This window comes from Astyanax mexicanus, chromosome 8 (assembly GCF_023375975.1).
Source record: "Astyanax mexicanus isolate ESR-SI-001 chromosome 8, AstMex3_surface, whole genome shotgun sequence".
NCBI lineage: Eukaryota > Metazoa > Chordata > Actinopteri > Characiformes > Acestrorhamphidae > Astyanax > Astyanax mexicanus.
In genome coordinates, this window is record NC_064415.1 from 50133114 (window position 1) to 50154789 (window position 21676).

Genomic DNA, 21676 nt, shown 5'->3' on the forward strand with positions numbered 1-21676 from the left:
ATTAAATATACTGTATTTTCTCAAACCTTGACTACATATTTAGCTAAATCTAAAGTTAAGATAACTGACTAACACAGCTGCATTTTATTGAACACACAGTGGGTTTGATATGTGTATCTGCAAATCGCTGACCAAACTCACAGGGAGGGAGGGGGCTTCCCCAATCTCCTCCGCGCTCTGATGCCTCTGGTGTTAATTAGGGCAATTTTTAGTCAGACAACTGCTGCAGTGTCTCTCTAAAGCAGTTTTTGACCAGTGCTTTAGTAGAAGCAGGAACATAGAGTAGTTATGGTAGAGCGAAACTGGGATTTAAAGAGAAGGTAAAGATAAAATGCTATAATTGTAGAACAAACAGTAAAATCAAAATAAATTCCCCCAAACAGGAGTGTCCAGTCAAAAGAGGGCTTTGTAACAAGCAGGCCATAAAGTACCCTTGAGTGGTTCGTAGGCCCCAATTTTGGGAACTGGAAACTTTCGGGGGACTGTGGGCGAAGTGACACCTCCAGCTTCATCATTCACATTACCTACAAATTATTATTACACAAATCACTAAAGGAAATACAGCCACAGGTGTCCGATGCAACATTAACCTCATGTCAAAATGTGACATTTATATATTATATTAAGATGTAAGTAGTAAGTTGAAGGTATGTGCAACTGAAAACCCTCCCACCCCCCAAAATGAGTTCGCCAGTTCAGTTAATCTCTTTTTCTACTACTAAGGGTTTCTTACATTTTTAATTGAGATTAGGTTTTCTTTTTTGTGTGTTTCTTCCAGAACTGAGTGTTGTCCTGTTCTAAGTCTTCTCCTGATCCCAGTGTCAACTTTCCTAACTTTCCTGGAGGCAGTTTAGCTGCACAAATACAATCAGAAGATTTCCCCAAAGATTTTAAGCTGCTTAACGAAGGGGAGAACATGGCATCCAGAGAAATCTCCAATACTCAACAAACACCCTCTCCTACACCTCACACACAAATGCAGAAAACTACAGACAAGGAGAAAACTCACCACTGCTCAGACTGTGAAAGGAGTTTTACTACAAGGAGTTATCTCAAATCACACCAGCGAATTCACACTGGAGAGAAACCTTATCACTGTTCAGACTGTGGTATGGATTTTACTCAACCGTGTACTCTAAAAAAACACCAGCGCATTCACACTGGAGAGAAACCATATAACTGTTCAGACTGTGGGAAGGATTTTACTCAACTGAGTACTCTAAAAAAACACCAGCGTACTCACACTGGAGAGAAACCATATCAATGTTCAGACTGTGGAAAGGGTTTTAATGATCAGCGTAATTACAAAAATCACCAGCGCGTTCACACTGGAGAGAAACCGTATCACTGCCCAGTCTGTGGGAAGAGTTTTAGTCAGCAGAATACTCTTCTGCGACACCAGCGCATTCACACTGGAGAGAAACCATATTACTGCTCAGACTGTGGGATGAATTTTAGTCAGCAGGGAAATCTCAAAAGACACCAACTCATTCACACTGGAGAGAAACCGTATCAGTGCTCAGACTGTGGAAAAAGTTTTAATAATGAGAGTAATTTCAAAACACACCAGCTCATTCACACTGGAGAGAAACCGTTCAAATGCTCAGACTGTGGGAAGAGTTTTATTTATAACTGGAGTCTCCAAACACATCAGCGCATTCACACAGGTGGTAAACCATTTCACTGCTCAGACTGTGGTTGGAGTTTTAATAAACAGAATGATCTGAAAAAACACCAGCGCATTCACACTGGAGAAAAAACATATTACTGTTCGGGCTGTTCAGTGAGCTTCAGGTATTTACAGTCATTCAAAAAACACAAGTGCATAAAGAGCAGTCATGGGAATGGGCAGTGATGCACCTAAAACCATTCCAGATCCCAACCCAGATCTATTGGTAATGTGCATAGAGTGAAAACTGTTGCTTGAAAAGGTTCTGAACCATATTCATAAAGCAATTTATATATGTTATGTTTACGAATTGTTATGCCCAGCTTACGGCCCATAGACCAAATGTATTCTTCCAAGCCAACTCCTTGGAAGTAGATAAGATCCAGTCTGTTGATAATAACTGGCTGTTTATTTCTTATTTTACTCAAATCATGGCAACATTATTGTCATATATAGTGTTTTATATCAATGATAGTACCTTTTAAATCCAGCTCAGGGCAAGCTTTTACCAGTAGCTGATTTTAAATGGCTTAAGTTAGATGGATGAGCTTGTTGATTAAATCTGGTCTTCCAGACGAGAACATAACTATTGTTATGTGTATCTTTTAATTTAGGTTCCCAGAGTCCCTGACTACATCAGGGAGACAAGCCTTAATCTTTCGTGCAAGCTATACTTTCTGTTGAAAAGTAAAAGGAATACTTATTGATTAATCGGATATTGTTAAAGAATCTGAGAAGTAAATCTAATACTGCTGCCTTCTAAAAAAACAATTTTTTTGTTTTGGCTCAGTACTGAAACTACACTCATAGTAATTTGTTTTAATGTGTTGAAGTTCATATATGTGTTGTATTTCATGTCATTTTTAGCAAACTTGCAATAAACTATTAAGAGGTGAACTGGGCATCCTCTTCAGTGTGGTGATTGGAGGATTTGTCTGCTGATTTATGCAAGATGTATAAGACCACAGTGGAGAGAAATTACACTCCGCCAGGACCATGAGGCAACAGAACACTAAATTAACAACAAAAAAAAGCAAATACGACTCTAAGTTTGAGGTAATGAGGATAAGGTGCAGAGTTATGCAGTATGCTATTATATAAGTATACAGAGTGAGCTTTAATGGGGTTGGTGTGGAGTGGATTGTCCATAAAGGTGATAATAATAATCAGGATGATGATATAATATAATTCTATCTTCATATACAGAGACATAATTACAGTAATAGTCCAGTAGAGGGCAGATTTCCTCTAAAACTGTAGAAGAACTGTAACAGATGGGGTGGTTTGTGTCACTGAGCTGCTGTAAGAAGGGAAGTGAGGGAAGCTGAAGTGAATTATGAACATTTAAACACTAGAGCAACACTGAGCTGCAGCACCACTGTTCAGTTATGACTCGTCTTCATCACTGGTGGCTTCCTTTTCTGATTTTAGGTAAGATTCAGTTAAAGCTGAAACAGAACATGTATTTCTCATTATCTCAGTGTGGAGTACAGTAAGTTAATATAGGACAGATTTTAGTACGTCTCTATCTCTCCAGCAGGTTCCACTTCTGGTGAGGGAATAGAACCAAGTTCTTCCACTGTTAATGTCCTACAGGGAGGTTCTGTTACCCTGTCCTGCAAATACAATGGATCTCTTTCAACTGATAGTCTGCTGTGGTACCGTCAGTATTCCAGATCCAGACCTGAGTTCCTGATCTTGGTGGATGAAGTTAACTATGAGATTAAAGCTGATCCTCCAGTTGCTGGAGTTTCTGCAAAAGTAAATGAAGAGAAAAACGGTGTGAATCTGGAGATCTCCTCTACTGCAGTATCAGACTCTGCTCTCTACTACTGTGCTCTGAGGCCCACAGTGACAGGAAACCCACCAAACACTGTACTAAAACTCTGACTATCAGACTTCAGTAGAGTTCCTGCCTTTTTATCTTCTAGGATTTCATATTTGTTATTATACTCATTGGGACAGTTCCTATTTCTTACAATCATTATCTTATTTAAATACCAAGAGTGAATTGAACGTCACTAACACCAAACCTGAATCTCACTGAAGGTGCCTTTTTTTTAATTTATTAATTTTAATCACATGTATACAATTAACTAAGAGAATTTAATTAAAGCGAGTATACAGCTACGATGGATCTGCCCAGCACTACAGCTGCAGTGGTGGTTCTTTTATTTATTTATTTTAGTTTTCTGGGTTTCAGTGATTTGGACGGGAGATGCTTATTACTCTTTTCTTAAAACAACCTTCGTGGTAATAAAGATTAAAATGACATTCCAGCATTTTTGGATATTTTCATACATGTTTTTTTTTTCACTGTGTTAAAATGACTTCATCTTTTAAACTGTGCCCCTAATTTCAGTGCCAATGTTTGGGACAATGTTTGGGCAGGTGTTAATGATGGTTAATGACTCAGGTTTGTTCCCATGCTTCATCAGTTGCAGACTATTGTTAAGAAGGAAATATGTTCATGTTCGTGGGTGTGTATTTGTAAGATACTATTATACAAAATCTTAAACAGAAACACAGAGACTGCTCTGCAAGATGCAAGTCACTAAAACATAATGTCCTACTTTTTACATTAATCTTTTTAAATACTGTGTGCCAAGGGCGTCGCCTGGCATGGGCTTACGGTTCTTCTGCCCCAAAGATGGGCAACAATGTATTTGTGATGACATTGTTTTTGGAGCTGTGTTCTGATAGCTTTGGAAATAGTTAGATAGGTAGAAAAACTATGTATGTAATGTTCAACTTGCCCTGATGTACCTGAACTACCAATAACTATTTCATTTTCAAATTGTGTTTTTTAATTTAGGATTGCAGGACTTACTGTAAGCTATATAGAACGAATACTCTGGATGGATATAACTGATCAGCTGATAAATAATTCTTTATTAAGTTTACATGTTAAAATCCTTTAGCCCCCTATGGAACATAAATCAATCATTATGTATATCCAGCAGTATATTAGGGCGTTTTCACACCTGTAGTTCGTTTCTCTGGTCCGAATCAGTTGATGAGTTCGTTTACTTGGAGCGTTTTCTCCCTCTGTTTAGTCTGGTTTCACACAGGCATAAATGTAAACGCACCAAAATGCGCACCAATAAACACGCAAGCAGGCTGTGTCCTCTGATTGGTCAGAGCGTGGTCTGGCGTGGAAGTAAATATACATATACAGAAAAAGTAAATATAGCGAGAAGATTCTGTGTTCCAGCGCATATGTGTTTTTACACTGAACGCTGAAACGTTGTGCTTTTAAACAGCGTTTCTATGTGCAGCGCAGATGTAAACATAATAAACAGAGTTACACGGCCGTGAGCAGTGAACGCAGCGCAGACGGCGCGTGCATGGACACAGCGTTTGTTCTTAGCTGTGGTAATTAGTGTTATCTGGCTAATATATCAGTTTAAACTGTGCTTGCTTTATTAGCAGTTTAGCTCAAATAAATGACTTATATTTAATAGCTGGATCCGATCGAGACCGGATCACGTTCTCACCACAAGCGAACCGCTCCAGAGTTCGTTTGGTACCGGACTGAGACCACCTCCTCTAGCTGGTCTCGGTCCGGTTACTGTTTTCACACCTGCTCAATCGAACCGCACTAAAGTTACAAACGAGTTCATTTTAACCGGACCAAACAGTGCTGGTGTGAAAACGCCCTTAGACACAGCATACTACCACTTACTTTATTAAAGTACCTTTAAAGCAGAGAAAGCTCTAGAATATGCAGAACAGTGGGAGTATACAATAGAATACACAGGAACAGGGTTGAGAAACACTGATCAAACCTTACTTCTGTTCATTTGTAGTTTACAGTAAGATCACAGTAAGACCACATGTCCTGAGTAAATAGAGGAATTCCAGGCAAATCCAAATGTTTTTTTCTGTTTTTTCTTTTTCTTTTTTCACTGTAATTGTATGTTTTGAACAACTATACAGCAACGTATTCAATAGTGTGACAATGTTTAATTAAGCAAGGTTTAGAAAAGTATAAAGAGAAAGAGAATGTTGCGAAAGTAGTTACTTTTAATAGGTGAGTTGTGAATGTTGCAAAATCAATTAATAGAAGGGGGTAAACGAGATGGTTGAGCCGGAGAGAGAAAATATTCACTGCTGAATTAAGACCTACATACACACACATGTGTGTCTTATATACTAAACCCTCCTGAGACAACATAATAATTATAATAATAATTATTATTATAATAATATTATACAGTTGAACAGTTGACTGTGCTTGTGGTTCATGTATTAACACTGATCTTCTACAAAGACTGAGAGCAGAGTGGAGCAGCTCCTCAGAGCAGGAGTTTCCTGTTGTAGTTTCTCATAACTGCTCTCACTTCAGAGAGATTCACACTAACACACAGATCAGCATTAGAGCACTGAGAGCTTAAAGGGATAGTTCGGGATTTTTGACATGAATCTGTATGGCATCAACATGACCAGTGTCGTGCATTCTCACTGACTTACCCCCGACCATGAAAGTAGTGCCCCAGTAATAATGAGGCGTGACTTTTGCAGACACCGTTTTTTGTTATGCAAATAAATCACTCTTTTGCACTCTTAATTTTCATTCTTTTCTAAAATGTAATGTTCCTGTTTTTCTTTCAGGTGTTTTTGCTGCTGATTGGATTAAACCAGATGATCTGTCTAATGTGGGCGAAACCAGGCAATACGCGACGCAGGTGTATGAGTGAGCAGTCCTTATATACTGCAGAGAATAATCAATATTCGGGACTTCCTGGCCGGGGCAGGTGAGGTGTCACGTGATCGGCAGTGAGTGTGATGTCAGCGGGTGGTGCATTCTGGATGTCGTAGTTGTCTAACTGAGAACCTCCGTTGGAGCTAAGTGTGGAAGGACAGGGAGTGCCTACAACACCAGACGTGACACCTCCTTGTATTGACAAACTCTCTAAATCTAAATGTTTTTTGAAATAATTATTAAGTAGATTAACAAACATGGCTCTGGTAAGCCCACAGTTTAACTGTCTCTCCATCCACATCATTGACTAAACGTTGTACCTACAATACAAAAAGAAGAAAAAAAGTATGATTTTATTCAGCATAGTATCCAACCGCTTTTTAAAACAACCAAATGAAGCAAGTGCTTTTGGAAGAACTGAAAACTGAATCTGAAGTTTTCCTTGGTTTTCTGTTATGTAGCCCATTTGTTAAGCTATTCTTTGTTAATCTAGTTTACTTTCAGTATACCAGACAGCACATATCAGCTGCTGTTAACTAATATAAAGTACAGACTATGCATGACAGAACAAAATCAAGAAACTGAAATTAGAAGTAACAGAAATTAGTCATATTCTGTTGTGTTTTACATATATATTTTTTTGTTATTTTTTTATTAAACATGCCCTCAATTTGGACATTCTACTGGTTAGGCTCATGATAGAGCCTATAGGAGTCTATAGAGCGCACTCCCTCTCTCTCACTCTATCTCTCAATATATTCAGAAAAAAATATTTGTAGTTTAAGTTTTAGTATATGTTTTTATATTTCCACATATATACATATATTCAAATTACAGTCTAATATGGTGTGAAATGTTATTGCACATTGAATTAAGAATGGGTATAATGTGGTAAAGTCAATTCATCCTAAATATTTATCATTACTATATAAAAGTATATCATTGCTCACATGCAAATATGTACCTTTTCATTATTTTTCATTATCTACACACATAGGAAGACGAACACACATAATGAAATTCTTTAAACATACTTCAAATTATGTTGGGAATACCTTGTTATAAAAGTCCCAAAATTCTTGTAACCTTTGCTGGCACTACATTCAAAATATTTCCCCATCTGTTACATTGAAGAGTTTATGATAAATAATCTTTTTTTTATTCTGAATGTCACACCATATGACATGGTGTCACGCCATATAATGAATCACACCACACAACATCTGCAATCTGTATGCAAAAATGTGTATCAGCTGAAGTTCAATTTCAGTTACAGCAGAATCACAAAGTTGTTAAAGAACAAGTGAATTCTACTCAGTGTAGTGAAGAATGTTTATAAGACATTAATTAATTCACTTACTGTATTCATTAGATGTTGTATTTTTTTATTTTAATCTGTTGAATGTTAGCTACAGGAATTCTAATAATCTTCAGTAAATCATTGAAGTTTTTTATATTTAATGCATCATTTCTTTTTAAAATGAGAATGAGCAAAACAATGATCGATCAGAAAGCTGATGATGTACAGTTAGCCAATAAACATCGTGACACATTTGGCGTCTACTTCAGGAAACAAACAGGAGAACCGTGTGTTTATAATATATGCCTTTCCTGGATTTGTGCTGAAACTAAATGTTCAGGTGTGCTACAGTGAAATGCAACTGGGTAAGATTGAACTTGCATGTATGTTTGAGTAAGTGAGTGAACCTGCATGAATGAGTGAGTGTTGCTGTATAAATATTACATTTGTGAATAATGTACAGTAAAAATGTGTTAAACGAATGAAATATTGAATACTAACTTATAACTATACTAATAACTTAAGTATTAGCTATAACGTATGTATCTAAGAGCATTATTTATGTATTTATATGCAGTTCATATCATAAAACATATCATATCACACTATATGAAGTTTCATGTACTTAGCATGACTTTAGGCAATGTGGTACTTGATTTTTCTGAAAGAATAAAGAGCAATAACACAGCCTGTTACTTTCAGTGTCTTTCTGATGTGTTGTTCTTCCTCCTGTAAGAAGGAGGACCCCACTCCCTAAAGGTCTCCTCACAACTGCCCGTTTAAAAAAAGGAGTATGGTGTCACACCATATGACATTCATTTTTGGGACACAATGTTTTAGTTAATGGTGGCTTCAAAATATTATGCCGAACTTTTGGCCAAGCAGACTCCCAAAATAGACATTTGGGGAATTAATGTATGATTAATTAAACAGAAAATGAATTAATTTGCTTGTTTTTATTCAAAATCTATCTTTGTGAAATGTGATTAGTTGCTGTACTTGCCAATTTATAAAGACATACGTTATCCAGCGCAGCGCCGCGTAAATTCAAGTATAGGTCTCTGCAGACCGGACTAGTGGGCGTGTCGAAGTGTATGGGCGTGTCGAAAGGTGGGCGTCTTTGAAATGTGTGGGCGTGTCGAAAGGTGGTTTACGCAATAGAGTTGGCGTGTCAAAACTTTACTGCCGAAAAGGATTAAATACGCTTATAATAATCACAACTCCACCAATTTTACCCGATTTTCACACGGTTTGGTTTGTTACAAACAGCAGAGATTTAGCAGTTATATTATGTTCTTTAACAAAGACAGACATATGGTATGCCATATTAAAAAGTGTATAAATTAATTAATTTTATATTTATATGTACATAGACACACATTAATTAATGTATGCACTTATTAATATGCCATACCATATGTCTGTCTTTGTTAAAGAGCACAATATAAAGTATTTAAGCATGAAAGCACATATTTGTTATGTGTCACAGCGTCCTGAATCATTACTACATCATACTATAGTTGGTAGAGTTGTGAATATTATAAAGGTTTATTAAACTCCTTTCTCAGTGTAAATAAATCCACTGGGGGCGCATGGTTGCCAACTCCAAAATGGCGGCCACGCTGAAACTTCAGGTCCAATAGACCAATAGTCGACCACCTTTCGACACGCCCACACCTTTCGACACACCCACTACTCCGAGCTACAGAGACCCACGTCTCCGTAAAGTCGAACAAGCCTAATCACTTACCTATGAAACAGTATTGTAGTGGCGCGCCGTCTAAAAGTTCCATTTTCGTACCACAACTGAACTGCAGGAGCCAGAAGGCTTGAATTTGGTTTAAGAACATTTACTAAACTCAAAAAATCATCCCACAATCACACAGTCAAAAAACTGTGTTCCTCAGAGCTCTTGCAGCTTCCAACTGATGAGCCTTAAACAACACACAACTTCCACCTAGAGGAGCACAACAATACTTCTCCAACACCAACAATTTACTTATCACTAGAAACATAGCAATCTGGGATTTATCTGAAAAGATCTTTCATTTTAAAATAACTTTTGACTTAAAAACCATAAAATACGGAATAAGTAAAGAAAACCTCTCGAGATCCCAAATAGATTTCGTATGTTTATGGGTATGTATTGTTGAAAATAAAATGTGGAAAAATCGATGTAAGATTGCTATGGATAATTGTGTAATTCCAGGTCTCTGTGTTTTAAAACAAGCTCTTGCTGATATTAAAAAAGAATAAAAGGTTCTGAAAAATACTTAAATGATGTTGGAAATACATTTGTTTTATTTTAAAAAATTTAGAATTTTGTATGAATTGTAACCTGTATTTTATTTTCAGTTTTATTGGTGTATGTAACAAGGATGTAATGATGAAACATGACTGAAATATTTTGTATGTACTGTTTTCTTGTAAATTGACTTGTAAAAAACTTCAATAAAATTTATATAAAAGAAACATAGCAAACATAGCAGAAACTATAATAGTTTTGTTTCTTTCTGAATTTTGGCTCTTACAAGGATGAATCTCCAAACATCGGCAGCAAATTGTCTTTCCTTTTTCCATTTGTGGGAATGTACTGCTGCTATGTAGCTGACCAACTATTACAGAAAAAAACATCATTATTTACTTTTTTAATACATTTCCGTCACTCCATAATGTCCATACTAGAGTATTTTATTTATAACATAAAACAATTGAATAAGCAATCAAAGAAAAGTTTCATACAATTATACATTCCTACACAGTCAAATTATCTATTTTGTCATTTTAGTTGCATAGAACAAAAATGTAACATGCTTCATAAACTTCTTATTTATTTACAAATAATAGTGAGAAATTTACTTTCCCACTATTTCAGATGTGATACTACAATAAGCATACTGATCATTAAAATACATTAAAAAATGTATAATGGTAAGAGAGAAAACCCAAAGAAAAAACTCACAATCATAATTCCAATTTTTACACATGAAAATCACTCAGTTACACTTTAATCTACAGCTATTCCGTCTAACAGTTAAACTATTTACACATTAAATCACTGAGTTACAGGTTAATACAGTTATTACGGACAACAGTTAAACTATTTACACATTAAATCACTGACTGACTGATAACCTACAATGTACAGTTCAACTACAATTATACATTTACTAGTATTTTTATATTTATATTTTTGCAATTATATTTGATGGTAAAGTTTATAATTAGAGAGTGGGGACAGGTAACAAATGCAATTTTTTCAGTCTCCTAAGTAGTTATTATTATAAGGTCAATGTACAAGACAATATGATTATATTATATAATAAAAATGTATTTGAATTTTTTTTGTGCACATTTATAAATGTAATTTCCTCGGGACACAAATGGCATATATAATTAAAACAATATATATATTATATTATATATATATATATATATATATATATATATATATATACATATATATATATATATATATATATATATATATATATATATATATATATATATATATATATATATAATTAAGGTAAGTAAAGTGTAAAACAACCAACATGTATAAAGTTTATTCAACGTAAAATGGATGTGCACAAATAGATCAGTTCTGACGTGTTTTTTTATTTGTATGTTTGTTGCCTTGGCAACAGCGATCCACAACGTTCTGTCTGTGACGTCACCGTGCGCTCGAGGTATTAAAAAGCGGGAGAGCGCGGTAGACTTCAGTAGTTTGCAGAATTTCTGCGTAGCGTCCGATCGAGCGGGTAAAATGAGATTCATACTGGAGAAAGCAGTGCAGGTACTGTGCTACCTGGCCGATGGTCTGCTTTTAGCCTTTATCTATTACTGTTTCCTCAAGCTATTTGTAGGATGATATGAAATGGAGCAGGAGAGAGGAAATAGAGGAGATGAGAGGAGATTGGGGAGGAGATGGAAGAGGAGAGAGTATATAGAGGAGATTGAGAAGGAGGAGATGGACGAGAGGAGTAGGAAAGTTAACAAATCGCTCCTGAGAGATCAAATTGCTCTGAGACAAGGAAACGCGGGATGGTTCGTTTTTAGCGTCTAGTTCGAGCCGCTCTCCGGCGCTGATAGCCCGTCTTTAGCGTCTGGTTAGAGCCGCGCTCCGGCGCTGATAGCCCGTCTTTAGCGTCTGGTTAGAGCCGCGCTCCGGCGCTGATAGACCGTCTTTAGCGTCTGGTTAGAGCCGCGCTCCGGCGCTGACAGCCCGTCTTTAGCGTCTGGTTAGAGCCGCGCTCCGGCGCTGACAGCCCGTCTTTAGCGTCTGGTTAGAGCCGCGCTCCGGCGCTGATGGACCGTCTTTAGCGTCTGGTTAGAGCCGCGCTCCAGCGCTGATAGCCCGGCTTCAGCGTCTGGATCGATACGCTTTGGCGCGGATAGTCCCCCCCCCCCCCCAAAAAAAAGTAACTCCGCCAAAGTGAGTCTTTTAAGGTCACTTTGCCGGTCCCAAGCCCGGGTAAAGGAGGAGGGTTGAACGAAGAATAGCAGTTCCCTAAGAGTGTTAAAATGATTCACATTCATTACTCAAGTAGAAGTATAGATACTGGGGATGAAGTATCAACTCAAATATTTTAATTAAGTAAAAGTATAAATATTGAATATAGTAATAATATAACGTACCAGTCAAAAGTTTGGACAAGATTCGATTCGATGTTGCGGATCTGCAGTTCTGTTTTGAATGTTAAATGCACTTGTGTTATCCACAGCACATAGTGGATTTTTTTTTCTTATTCTTTGAAGTGTCTATTTTAAGATTCTGACAGGTAACGGGATGAAATAATGTCCTATGACATTTATTTTTAACCCTTTAATGCATCTATGCCAATTCCGAAGCGGAAAAAAATGATGAAGAAATTGGCATAGCTCCTTGAGTTAACAACCTATACATATAATGAGCACACCTTTCCATACATTTCTGGGCCAAGGAATTTAACATAATAGTTATTTTAAGTTTTTAACATATTTCGAATTAATTCTGGGACAAAAATATAAACAAATTAGCAGAAAATGTTAATTTGCCTGTGTGTTTTTACATTATACTAAAATCCTGTGCATTAAATAAAAACATCTTGAGATTTTTCTTAATCTTTGAAGTGTCTATTTTAAGATTCTGACAGGTAACAGGACAACAAATGTCCTTTGGGGCTTATTTTTAACCTTTTACTACATCTATCCCGATTTCGAACTTGAAAAAATTATAAAGAAAATGGCATAGCTCCTTCAGTTAAAAACCTATACAGACAAATGAGTACACTTTTCCAATTCTGGGCCAAGGAATTCAATAGAATGGTTGTTTTTAAGTTTTTGACTTGATGATAAAATCCAACAATGTACTAAAAATTAAGTACTAGTATAGTGGGGTACTAATAATTTTAATCCTCATTATCACCATTGAAGAGATCATCAAAGTCTATCTTTTAAATCTTTATCCCTTCCTCCTGGTCACCTGTCCCCTCTCCAATCAATTATGTCTCTTCTGCTCTTGCAAAAATGTCAACAAGAGAAGGAGAGAAGATGGGGCTGGGTAGTACTTTATTTTTAGGACCTGCCCATCAAACTGTGTCATCACAGACAAGAAATCTGATTTCACTCCATCTTCACCCCTTCAATCGAATAGCTTTAACCACCTTGCCTTCAGAAAGATTTCTTTTAATTTGGTCCATAGACACATCCAAGCATATGTCTTTACAAATTACCAACACTTAATGTTTTAGCTCCTGCCACACCCACAATGTCAGCTTTCAGATCAGCAGTTAGTTTAAGGGGGCTCACATAAGAAACTGCTTCAGATTCAAATTTCAGAACCACCAAATCCTCCTCCTTCTTCTCCCCATCCTCTTTAGATTCCCCATCATCGCACCTACCTTTCTTACAAACTGTATGCCATTCTCCTCTGTCCCCCCCCAACCCCCGCCTTAGTTTTGAAACAGGTCTGACTCGCTGCCTGACCCCTCGTCACTTCCTTCCATTACTACTCAGTCACAGCTCAGTTTCCGCCAACTGCCAGCCGCCGGACAATGCTGCGTGTCACTGTCCGATGACAATTATATCATTTCCTCTACGTTACTACAGCTACTAGTTTCACTCCCCAATTTGTACTATGTATGCATAGTAAAAGTAAACAGTTACTAAGTGAATTAGACAAAGGGTTCCAGCGGGTGTCTGCTATTAATTCACATTTATCATTACATATTTAACATTTTAGCTGCACATTTGTAGTCTAGGTCGACAAGTACAAGAGTAAAATCACTTATTTTATTCAAAGTAGATTAGATTTAATAGATAGTGAAACTGAATCAGTGAATGCCTTAGTAATGTAATTTGCTAATGTTGATTTTTCAAGGTAAATTATACAAAACATTATACAAGTATTATAGATAAATGGTATTCTCTGGGTCACCTGGGTGGGTCGTTTTTTTTTGTTTTGATATTTAAAAAAATGATTTAATTTAATACAGTTATGATGGTTAAAACATGTAACATAGGTTTTTTATTGATGTTAAAATCTCTTTTTTTGATGTCATGATTGTGGATGGTGACATTGCAATACATTTGTAAAATCATGGAACAAGAAGCCACCTTTAAAGAAATAAATATTTACATTATGTTGTGATGTGGTAATGTTTTCCAAATCACCATAACGGACATTAATGAGAGTGTGTAGTTGTGTATGAACTTACCTTGTTGTTCTTTCTCTAAGAGGGCTGGGGGTCCAAATGGGACCGATCTGAAAGTGCCACCTGTTTTATACCACTTGGTAATATTTGTTTGTAATAACCTGGGTTCAATCATTATTCAGTTCACATTTTTTCCCAGATGGAAGTCTGAGTCTGGTTCATAAATAGTGTGTATATAAATATATGACCTATACCATCCGTTTCTTTTCTGTTTTATACAGTGTTTTTGTTTGTCTTTTTCCAAATTGTGTGTTTGCATCCAATCTCTGGAGCCACTTAAATGTATGGTCCACCCCACACCCAAAGACCTTTCTATTTAGCCTCACATAAACCCAAAATCCCAATCCAAGTGGGGTAGCAACAACATTCTGGACATACTGTCTTTTATCATTACTTTGATATATAAGAAGATGTATTGGACCTATATAGAGTCGCCCTCATTATAGATTTCTTTTGTTTTTGTATTTTTGTCATATGTACATTTTCAGATTATCAAGCAAACTTAATAATCAAACCAATCAGTGGCGTGCACAGACATTTTGGGGGGCAAGTGCTCAGGGGGGAAAAAGGGCACTTTTTAGTGCATGTGGAACACTTCATTATAAAAAAAATTACACACACATGTTGAATGAAATTTGACTTTTATTTGTAACATTCTCTAAACGTGAGTTGTCAATGGAAAAATGTCACACCACCAACTGATAAAATACATAGTAGTTTGGTGCTGTATGAGACATATTACTGCACAACAAACTGATTTCAGGTTGGGTTTAGAGGGCAAACGGTAGGATTTTACTTGATGTGTATGTTACGTGGCTGGTGGGACTGTTGCCGTGCGTGCTGTGCTGAAGACTTGCTGAACTGAACTGCTGCTGCAGTGCATCTAGTGTGACTTGCTAGCAAGGACGTAGGAGCAGGTTTGATATTGGGGAGGACACATCTATAATGTAATATAATTATAATATAATATAAAGTAATCTGCTCATTTGAATAAGCCCATTTTATAGTCTCTTAAAACAACATTTGTGGAATTACCTTTAATCACAAATAAACCATTATTTTTGTACTTCTGTTTATTATTAGTTACATCCAAGTAAAGGTCACTTTACAACCTAAACATGTTACTCCACTTTACATTTACTGATGATAAAAAAATATATACGTGCAATGTCTGAACTATATATAAATATATGAAAAAAACTGATGAGGTATCACCTAATGTTTAAAAGAATATAACAGATATTATTATTATTACTATTATTATTATTATGTATTGGCATGTCAATTCTGTTGTATTTATTAGTACATTTACGCCACCTTTTTTCAACTGAAAGTACTTATGATGGTGGTCTTTTACGTAAAAGAATGTAACCTTATGTTTCATAGAGATTTTTAGCAGATGTTAATATAAACTTTAGATGACCGAAACCCTCCTAGTCTGTTAGTTTCATGAGCTTTTACTAAAGGACCAGATATATTTCATTAGTAAATCTAAGGGGCTAAGGGATTTTAAAAGGTTAACTCAATAAATGAGAGTTTATTAGCTGATCATATGGATGGGTTAAGAAACTGCTTTAAACTACCTACATGAAGTACTGTACTAAATTCTGTCTATTCACTACATCCAGCTTCTAGCTAACTAGTTAAGCTAGCTAAAATAATTTTCCTTCATTATAATTTACAGTACTCCTAGTCTACAAGTCACAATGACTATCACAAGCTCACAGAGGGTTTGATCTGTGGGTTTTGAGTCGTTTATTTTTAACCAGCTATCAGAAATAATCTCATAACAGTGTACATGGTAAGCTCCGTTACCTTTTAGAAAAATCGCTGTATATCCAGATCTGTTTTAACGTCAGCTCGCTGCACCCCGCTGCTGAATCTAAAAAAGAAAACTTTAGAAATCCTCCACTCTCCTCAGCAAAACAGCGAGCTGATTGGCTGTTTCTATTAAGAGGCGGGACTTTCTTCCTGAACCGGCTTCGTGATTGGCCTATGCTTGCGCGACCGCGCGGGGTCACGTGACAGAGGAAGAGAGCGGTGTCGTGTGTGAGCTGATTTCAGGGCATTCTGTTTTCACTCGTTTTTAATCGTTTAGGTTTTCAAAAGATCATTTCAACACGGCTTCAGTAAAATCTTAATAATAATAATAATAATAATAATAATAATAATAATAATAATAATAATAATAATAATAATAATAATAATAATATTTAAACAAAAAAAAAACGACGTTTCAAAAGGGCACTCTGGTTAATGAAGGGCAGAGTTGGTGGTGCTGATGTCAATGTGTGCACGCCTATGAAACCAATATAACCTGAGTAGATATAAAAAACCCTTTGTGAAAAAGTGATTACTGCCAGTGTATTAGTTTAAAACAAGTACCTTTTGGTTGATTTGTTTGCTGTGGCTCTGTTAAATGTTTAAGGTTGTGAAGAGACTGCTCGACATATCTTCTCATGGCTCTATATGGTCCTTGAGAAGAATGAAGGTCTTGTTTTCACTTTCATAGATCCCTTTTTGGCTTTTCATGTTCTGAAGGACATCTTCGCTTCATCTTGTGATAGATACGGACACTCTCACCCTCAAAGATTTGATGTAAGGGAGGGATGATCAAAGAGCTCTCATTAATTTAAGGGGCTCTATGCAGGCTGCATAATGAGCATATAATGTGATCAGGCACTGCTCTCACATTAGTGAAAAAGTTAATAATCTTAGGTTTATTCTCAGTTAACACACAGAGGTGTAATGATGATAATCTGCAACAATAGGGCAGGTCTAATCAGGATCTGCTGAACAGAGTCAGGTTATGCTTTTCAGTACTGCTTTTTTAAAATTCCACACCAACATTTATATTTAGTGAATCTTTACATAAACTAAACAATTTTTTTTATCTCATCCTGAACATGTACAGATCACATCACCTACAATATTTATATATTTGAAGTAAAGCATCATATGCAAAATATTGACATAGAAAGGGTGAGTCATGAATGAGTCTCAATCATTTTCTTAAATGTAAAATGAAAGAACTACACTTCTCTGATCTTCATTCCTCTGTTCTTATAACTAATGTAGGAGGAGTCTTTACATGCTTGAAAAGTATCTCCCAGATCTCTCCTCATTATCTGAACACTGGAGTCACCATGATGTTCCTGTGCTCTCTGACTGTGTTTATCATCATACTTGGTAAGTGGAATTAACTAGATCTTTATCTGTGTGAAATATATTACTGTGTTTTAGAATCCAGCTTTTCTGTGTTGGTTTTGTGGTGATGTGTCTGAGTGTATCAGTGATGAATTAGGTGGAGTGAAGTTCATCTTTTCTACAATGCTGATGTAAATTTCTTCTTATTGTTTTTTTTTATTCTCCACAGGGAACTGTTCTGCACAGTCAATAAATCCAGTGAATGAAACACAGCTTCACGCTTTTAAAGATGAGACTGTTACTATCTCCTACAAGTATGATAAAGCAAACTATTTGTACTGGTATCGTCAGTATCCTGGATCCAGACCAGAGTATATGGTGAGGATATTTCCAAAAGAAGGAGCTACAAGTGACCCAAACCCTTTATTTCCACAATTCAGTTCTACAGTGGATTTCACTGAATCAAGAGTGAATCTGATCATCTCCTCTACTGCAGTATCAGACTCTGCTCTCTACTACTGCGCTCTGCAGCCCACAGTGACAGAAACCCACCAAACACTGTACTAAAACTAGTGAAATATGTAGAAACACTTATATTTCAGGAGGGGGAGCTGTTTCTCTTCATGTTTGCATGCTCCAAGTAGTCCTATTCTTTTGACAGCACTACTCTCTACAGGCGCTGTACAGGCTATATGTGTGCATTTGCACATCTGTGTCAGCAGCAATGGGTGCATGTGAATGCATCATTCATTAGAATGAGTGAGATATTGTGTACACTGTGATTTTAATTAAGAAATCTCACATTATAAACCCAAATTCAAACACGCATGAATTTTCATAATCTGCCAGTTAATAAAAACACTGAAAACAGGTTTAGCAGCAGAACCCTCGATCTGTTCTATAAATCTTTATAAACTTCGGATCAAAGCTGTTCTCCTCTTTACGCAGCTCTGCCAGGAGGTGGCGCTCTGCTCTCCTGTTGAACTGAACTGAGAGTCTGAGTCAGATCAACATGAGCTCCTTGAAGAGGATCTCTTCTATTCATTCAGTCTCTGAGCTTCAGACAGGATGCTGCTCTGTGTTCTGCTCATCTTTACTCTGACTGAAGGTGAGAATTTCAGCTCTATATTAATCAAGACCTTTTTTTTATCTATTTTCTAGTTTAAACTGAACAATTCTGATTGTAGATACAGATTACATATTTCAATTAAACCTCGTTCATCTTAATAATTATTAATAAAAAATCGGTTTGTTTCTCGTTTTGTAGAAATCATTGCTGCTGATGGAATACAGCCACTCTTCAGTGAAAAGCGAGTTTTGGAGGGAGCAGATGTGACTCTCTCCTGTAATTATACTGCATCTTACGTAACCAACCTGCAGTGGTACCGTCAGTATCCTGAATCAGAACCAGAATTCCTGATTTCTCTCACTGAAACTGAGGGAGCATCTAATTCTACTCTCCGTCTGACAGCAAAGGCTGAGAAACAACAGAAACAAGTGGATCTGAACATATCTAGAACTGCAGTATCAGACTCTGCTCTCTACTACTGCGCTCTGCAGCCCACAGTGACAGAAACCCACCAAACACTGTACTAAAACTTTGCTTGTGAAATATGTAGAAACACTTATATTTCAGGAGGGGGCGCTGTTTCTCTTCTGCTTCTTCACTTTCAGCTTCTTATTGTTGTTTGTTGGTTTTCATGTGGTTGTATGTGGAGATTTAACACCATTACAGATGAGATAGACAGGTTATCAAATAAACCTAATAAAATACGCCGTGGCGGTAGATTATTAAAGCAAATTATGTTAGAAAATAAAATTATTGAGGTTTTTTAGAAATGTATACCTCAATAAAAGAGAGTTTACACGTTTTAATAGAATTCATAGATCTAGAATAGATATAATATATTTACATGATACATTTGGTGCTGTTTCATATTCAGTTAAAAAACTAATAGAATCAGATTATTTGACAATTGTCTCACAAATTGAATATAGTGATAATGTGTGTAAAAACTATTGGAAAATGAATGTAAAAATTCTAAAATGTGTGAAAGTAATGATATAATTAAAAGAATAAATTAATTCTCATGTAACATTTAAAAAGCATGTTTAAAAGCAAGTCCACTAAATCATTTGATTTTCTCTTTAAAGAAAGTCTTTATAATGTTTTTAAAGAATTGTTTGACTGAATATTAATGCTGTTCTCATTTTTACTACGACTGTGCTTGAGGTTCATTTATTAACGCTCTGATCTTCTACAAAGACAGAGAGCAGAGTGGAGCAGCTCCTCAGAGCAGGTGTTTCCTGTTGTAGTTTCTCATAACTGCTCTCACTTCAGAGAGATTCACACTAACACACAGATCACCATTAGAGCACTGAGAGCTTAAACACACTACTGATTCCATCTGATCATATTCACAATGAAGACCATCCTCTTCATCATCCTCATTACCATATCAGGTACTCACTGTCAAGATATGATTAGTAATATTTACAACATTCAATTTTTATTCTTTTATAATATTTGAATTTTCTTTCAGGTGTTTTTGCTGCTGATTGGATTAAACCAGATGATCTCTCTGGTTCTAAAACAGAGGGAGAATCTGTTACACTGAAATGCTCTTATGACTCAGACAGTGATGCTGTTCGGCTCTACTGGTACAGACAGTATCCTAACAGAGCTCTACAGTATTTACTGTATAGAGGAGCTCGATCAGTGAGTGGAGGAAGCACTGCAGACAGTAGATTTAAATCAAGTACATCCAGCTCATCCACTGATCTCACTGTTACAGTAAGACTGGCAGATACAGCTCTCTACTACTGTGCTCTTAGAGTAGCAGCACAGTGATACAAAGTCTCTGAGAAGCTTTACAAAAAACTCACACGCCTTCTGTTTACTTTGAACACAAGCAGATCAAAGTAATATCAAACCACACTGCTTATCTCTTATTACACTCTCTCAGAAATGACTGGATGTGGTTATACAGGTGCTAATAATAAAACATCAAGAAAAATGTACCTAATAAAGGATGTTAAGAGGTGGGGAAATTTTATGTTGAGTAGAACTGAGATAAATAACTGATCAGGGGTGGGTTTCCCAAAAGCTCAGTGAAACTAAGAACTTTCATAACTAGTACTTAAGATTAATCGTTATGTAAAAAATGTTTACCAAACCCTTATTTAATTAAAGTACTACATGAACTTGTCGCAAATTAATGAGTTTCACAACCCAGTCAGTTATTCTGAAAGTACTTAAAGAGTATTTTTTAAGTGGATTCTTAACTCTGTGGTTGATTTCATTATATTATATATATTATATTACATCATATTACATTATATTATATTATATAATAACATCATTTTTCTGTAGCTTGTAGTCTAATTAGGCACTTTCTTATTAACCAATCACACGCACACATAAATCATTAAATCTAGATTGGTGATGGTAGAGCTCCTGAGATCAATGCTGCAGTTAATGCAAATAATGAATTCCTGCAGAGAACTGCTGATGGTCACGGTCTAATCAAAGCTGCTGTCTCCATGTCTGTGCATTCTGTAACTGTGACACACACACCTATATAACATTCCCACCAGGCCGGAAATTACAGGACAACACAATATAATTCCATGTCATTGGGAATATCACTGGTGCTGTAGTTTCAGTGCACGAGACTCTTATCCTTACAAACACACCCAACATCTTTAATCCTACTTACTCTGTGCTGAATGAGCAGGTAATATGTAATTATCAGGGATTTGGACTGACCTTGTAGCCGTTCATCTGGGCAAACTCTGGGTTTTGCCATGTTGCATCTGTTTATACAGTACCAGTAAAAAAATGAAAACACTAGCTCATGCAATATTTAGTTTATTTTCTAAATTGTAGATTAATATTAAAGACATAAACCAATTAAGAGACACATATGGAATTACATAGTAAACAGTAAAAAAGTGTTTGTCCTCCACATTAATCCCCTGATCTAAACCTGATAAACTAAGATGGTGATTTAAGGTGATTTGTGATGAGCTGGAGCAACTATTGTTCAGCACCTCCAGGAACTCCTTCAAGACACTGAGAAAAGTATTCCAGGTGACTCTCCCTCATGAAGACACTGAGATTAAAATACCAAGAGTGTGCAGATCTGTCCTCAAAGATA

General features: G+C 36.3%; 1 protein-coding gene and 1 gene segment (V, D, J or C); both read left to right on the plus strand.

The window, feature by feature from the left end:
- The window catches only part of LOC125803863 (gastrula zinc finger protein XlCGF7.1-like), a 165753-nt gene extending 161792 nt beyond the window's left edge, over positions 1–3961 (plus strand). For both annotated transcript variants that reach the window (XM_049482417.1, XM_049482416.1), the window contains exon 2: positions 779–3961. In XM_049482417.1, the coding sequence (XP_049338374.1) occupies positions 917–1855 (939 nt within the window). In that variant the 5' untranslated portion in view covers positions 779–916 and the 3' untranslated portion in view covers positions 1856–3961. The remainder of the gene's footprint in view (positions 1–778) is intronic.
- A 14381-nt stretch (positions 3962–18342) lies between these two features.
- On the plus strand, positions 18343–19404 carry LOC125803876 (T cell receptor alpha variable 18-like). The segment is given in 2 exon segments: positions 18343–18624; positions 18784–19404. Coding segments are annotated over 2 exon segments (369 nt in total).
- Positions 19405–21676: the final 2272 nt, after the last annotated feature.